Below are 5,215 nucleotides of genomic sequence, written 5' to 3' on the forward strand. Positions count from 1 at the left end.
AATTTTAAGTAATTGGCAGAAGGAAGAGGGGGGAAGGAGAAAGGATTTTTTTATCCGAACTTGCCGAGATCTGGAAACTGCTACCTGAAAAGGGTGCTGGAATCAGACACTACAGGAACTTTCAAAAGGTGATTAGAGATGTGTGTGAAGAGGAATGATTTGCAGGATAATGGGGAAACAATCCAGATGTGAGGACAAATTGGATAGCTCTTTCAGAGTGGGGGGTGGCCCTGGGTGAAATGCTCTTTCGGAGAGTCGGTACAGACTCGATGGGCCAAATGGCCTCATTCTGCACTGTAGGAACTCTATGGTTCCCTGATTCTCTTTCCTCCCTCCTCTACAAAGATGTTCCGGATTGTTGAAACAGTGCTTTCCCTTAAGCATATTAATATTTATTTGTCAAGTCACAAAGTCCCCGCAAACTGCAGCAGCAGATTATCTCTTGGAATGTCTTTCGCATTTCGTGACTGCGGAAAGCGTAGATGAGCGGGTCAATGATCGAGTTGCACATGATGAGGATTAAATACATATTGAAATGCGACATAAAGCAAAGACAGTACGGGTTTCGCGGACAGGAGATAATGAGAAGGAGGTGCAGGAAGAAGGGAGCCCAGCAGACAACAAAGACACCCAGAAGAATGGTCAGCGTGATGGCCCCTTTCATGTTGGCCGCTTGGTGGATGGCACCGTTGCCAGGCAGGGCGGCGATACGCTTGACATGCAAGCGTGCCAGCATGAACATGTGAACGTAGAGTGAAGCCATGAGGACGAGCATGGTGAAGAACATGGTGATAAGACAGATGACCACGGTGGTGCTCTCTGAATAGACAATGAAGAGGATCCCAGAGATGGTGCAAGCTGTCCAGATTCCAGCGATAACCATCAGGGCCCTTCTCACCGTCACGATGTTGTGGTAGCGCAGGGCGTAGAAGATGGTGATGTACCTGTCCACAGCTATGGCAAGCAAGCTCCAAATGGAGGCAAGGAGGGAGGTACAGATCATGGAGTCCAGCACATTGTCCATACTCTTGATCAAGCTGTCCTGAGCCATTAAGTGCCTGCTTTTTAACATGGCGATGAAGATCGTCTCCCAGGCATTGGACACACTAACCAGCATGTCGGCCACTGCCAGGCTGCAGATGAAAAAATACATTGGGGAGTGCAAGTTCCTGTTTTTGATGATAGCAGTGATGACCAAAATATTTGCCAAGAGGCTGATGATCCCCAACGTGAGGAAGGCCTCCGTAGAGATCCACAGTTGCTCATAGCAACCTGAGGAGGAGCTGGCACCGTGCGAGCCATTGGCGTTGATGATTCCCGTGGCGCTCTCATACCTGGGGTGTGGACCATGATACAACGAGGAATTCATGCCTGCCACCAAGGATTTCCCTGACTGGATCCCCTCACTCCAGAAGAAACAAACACCGTTCAGACTGACGTAGAATAGGAAATCCGGCTCAGAGCTGAAGCACTGATCCCATGGCTTTGTTGCATTGCTTGGCCATCCTTGTTGCACCGTCGCAAAACTGCTCCTGAGGTAAATGAGGCAGCTACTGAACCCAAATCACCTCAAAGCTGCCGGACTTGCCAAATGAACGTGACTTCATGTTTTTGCATACATTGTTTTAAATCAGTCCTTCCTGGGTTAGCCAGTGTTAAGTGCAGCAGAATCCAGCTGCAGGAGGCTGTCAAATGGACAGAAAGATCCTGCTTCTTCCCCTTCCAGCATCAATAGACACACAGAGTCCCAGATAACCACTCACAGGAAAACAACATCAAACCTGTGTATCGGTAGGAGATTCAGTAAGGAATGAAAACCTTTCACATGTTAACAAATTCTGTGAAAGTGTGGTCAGTAAGCTCCACCCCTCACAGTACAGTTCAGCCTATCACACTCAGGACTGGAAAACTGCATGTTAAACATTTAAGGAAGACTCCAGTTTTTCATTACTCCTGGCGATTCAGTTTCATTCACAATGATGTTTGTGTTGTGTGTGCTATGAATTAAAATGCAATTGTGGAGATAATTATATTTGCATCAGTTTGTGCTGTTTCTTAATAAGCCCCCAATTAGTAACTCAAAACACTAACTCAATATTGCTGAGGCTTTAAATGTATTTAAATATCCACCACACTGAAAGCTCACTGATATTTTTGTTCTAAGTTAACCACAGCTGTCCATTAAGAGCAGGTATTGTTGTGTCTTTGTGTTCAGGTTTATTTAATGAACACATTGTTAAGGTACAATGTCTGGATGCTCTTTCGTATTCGTTGCATTTGTGAAATTTCTTTAAATAAAACCTCAGTGGTTGGTAAACTGATGGAGAAGATCCTGAGGGACAGGATATATGAGCATTTAGAGAGGTTTCGTATGCTCAAGAATACTCAGCATGGCTTTGTCAAGGGCAGATCGTGCCTTACGAGCCTGGTGGAGTTCTTCGAAAATGTGACTAAACACATTGACGAAGGGAAGGCGGTAGATGTGGTTTATATGGATTTTAGCAAGGTGTTCGATAAGGTCCCCCATGCAAGGCTTCTAGAAAAAGTGAGAGGGCATGGGATCCAAGGGGCTGCTGCCCTGTGGATCCAGAACTGGCGTGTCCAAAGGAGGCAGAGAGTGGGTATAGATGGGTCTTTTTCTAAATGGAGGTCGGTCACCAGTGGTGTGCCCCAGGGATCTGTTCTGGGACCCTTGCTGTTTGTCATTTTCATAAATGACCTGGATGAGGAAGCAGAGGGATGGGTTGGTAAGTTTGCCGACGACACGAAGGTTGGTGGGGTTGTGGATAGTCTGGAGGGATGTCGGAAGTTGCAGAGGGACATAGATAGGATGCAAGACTGGGCGGACAGGTGGCAGATGGACTTCAACCCGGATAAGTGCTTCGTGGTCCATTTTGGTCGGTCAAATGGGATGAAGGAGTACAATATAAAGGGAAAGACTCTTAGTACTGTAGAGGATCAGAAGGACCTTGGGGTCCGGGTCCATAGGACTCTAAAATCAGCCCCGCAGGTGGAGGAGGCAGTTAAGAAGGCGTATGGTGTGCTGGCCTTTATCAATCGAGGGATTGAGTTTAGGAGTCCGAGGATAATGATGCAGCTATATAAGACCCTCGTCAGACCCCACTTGGAGTACTGTGCTCAGTTCTGGTCGCCTCATTACAGGAAGGATGTGGAAAAGATTGAAAGGGTGCAGAGGAGATTTACAAGGATGTTGCCTGGATTGAGTGGCATGCCTTATGAGGATAGGCTGAGGGAGCTCGGTCTTTTCTCCCTGGAGAGATGAAGGATAAGAGGAGACCTAATAGAGGTATATAAGATGTTGAGAGGCATAGATCGGGTGGACTCTCAGAGGCTTTTTCCTAGGGTGGAAATGTCTGCTACGAGAGGACACGGGTTTAAGGTGCTGGAGGGTAGGTACAGGGGAGATGTTAAGGGTAAGTTTTTCACACAGAGGGTGATGGGCGAGTGGAATCGACTGCCGTCCGTGGTGGTGGAGGCGAACTCAATAGGGTCTTTTAAGAGACTCCTGGATGAGTACATGGAGCTTAATAGGATGGAGGGTTATAGGTAGGTCTAGAAGGTAGGGATGTGTTCGGCACAACTTGTGGGCCGAAGGACCTGTTTGTGCTGTAGTTTTTCTATGTTCTATGTTCTATTAAACAATTTGTTCTGTTAAACCTTTAAGTAGTGCAATAATACGATCGGCGAAGTGCGGTGAGAAGCTATGAGGTTTGGGATGTTTCTCTAAAGATTTTGTGAAGCCGAGTGCCTTATAGGAAGGATTCTCCGATCTCGTTCGCCCCGCCACTGCAGAACGGAAAACTTGGCGCTCAGGCACAACTCCAATCATGGGACAGGAGTATCCCAGCCACGGGTGAGGTCGGAGGTTTCCGCCGAATATTTAAGAAAGGATTGCTAGTCGGTCAAATCCCGGATGTATAGAATGAAGTGGAGTTCTCCCTGATCCACATCATTTCCCGATCCGCGAACATCTTGATTTTAAAATCCTCACCCAGGCCCTCGCCCCTCCCTATCTCTGTATCTCCTCCAGCCCGACAACCCCGTTTAAGATCTCTCGACTCCCCCAGTTCTGGCCCTTTGCGCATCTCCGAGTGCAATCACTCCACTATTGCGAGCTGTATCCAAAGTTATCAAGGCCCTAAGCTCTGAAATTCCCTCTGCAAATCTCACCACCTCGCTTTTCTCCTGTAAGATGCTACTTAACACCCGTTTGACCGAGCTGTTGGTCATTCTTGTAGTTTCTTGTGTGGCTCAGTGTTGTATCTCACTTGATAATGTCCCTGTGAAGCATGCTTTCTTGTGTTAAGGCTGCTGTATAAATGCAAGTTGTTGCTGCTATTCTGTAGATGCTGCATCCGATTAGCGCTTTAGTTGTTTGCTTTGCAGCCTATCACTGTATGTGGCCTTAATCTGCCCGCCTTCAGGAAAATGTTGTTTGTGTGTGGATCCAACCAATGTTGCTTCACCAGAAAAGTGTATTTTAAAACAATTACTGGGATTAGGTGTTGAGGGAGGCTGTGGAGCTCGGGGCAGCCAGCGCCAAGGCTCAGTAAGGAAAGGCTGAGGTATGGCCATCCTGCCATAGTAAAATGAGGGGCTGGAAACTCTGTAATTCCTCATGTTGCATGCAGCAGAGAACAGTTAACATTCAATGTAAATGTACATTGTAAATATAACCTGTACTGAGGCACCTCATGTACTGTATTGAAAGAAACTGAACTGTATTGCACTTTGTGTAATATCAAATTTGAACAGCTATTTAATTTTCTTTTACAAATGTTATGAATAAAGTATATTTTTGTAAAAGGAGTCTGTCCGAGTGTGGAACCAGGAGGAGTAATGTTGGCTCCACTCTGTAGCAGCATACACCAATGTCAGTTGTTAATTCTCACTCAGTCCTGCCTGGCCATTTCCCCCCTCACTATCCCGACTCCCTCCTTCCCCTCTGACTCCTCTTTCTCCTGGTCAGCCCTCGCTCCCAATCACATCTCACCTCCCTCAATCTCTTACCCACTCCTGATCATTTCCCAACCCTTTCCCTTCTCCTGCCAATCCCTCTCTCCCAGGAATTCTCCAGTGGCTGCCGGGAATCTCAGCTCACGCCCACACCTCACTGCTCCCACTTAACTGAGACCCCAAGTCTCATATTATCTCTCTCCCAGACCAATTTGTTGCCCTGTCAGCACGAACCAAT

The 5,215-nt window shown here is 47.0% G+C and overlaps 1 protein-coding gene across 1 annotated transcript; it reads right to left on the reverse strand.

Moving 5' to 3' along the window:
- Positions 1-385: 385 nt before the first annotated feature.
- mc4r (melanocortin 4 receptor) lies at positions 386-1,369 on the reverse strand. The gene has a single exon (XM_078229315.1). The coding sequence runs from the start codon at positions 1,367-1,369 to the stop codon at positions 386-388; it is 984 nt and encodes a 327-aa protein (XP_078085441.1).
- Between the last annotated feature and the right edge of the window lie 3,846 nt (positions 1,370-5,215).

Source organism: Mustelus asterias, chromosome 2 (genome assembly GCF_964213995.1).
Source record: "Mustelus asterias chromosome 2, sMusAst1.hap1.1, whole genome shotgun sequence".
NCBI lineage: Eukaryota > Metazoa > Chordata > Chondrichthyes > Carcharhiniformes > Triakidae > Mustelus > Mustelus asterias.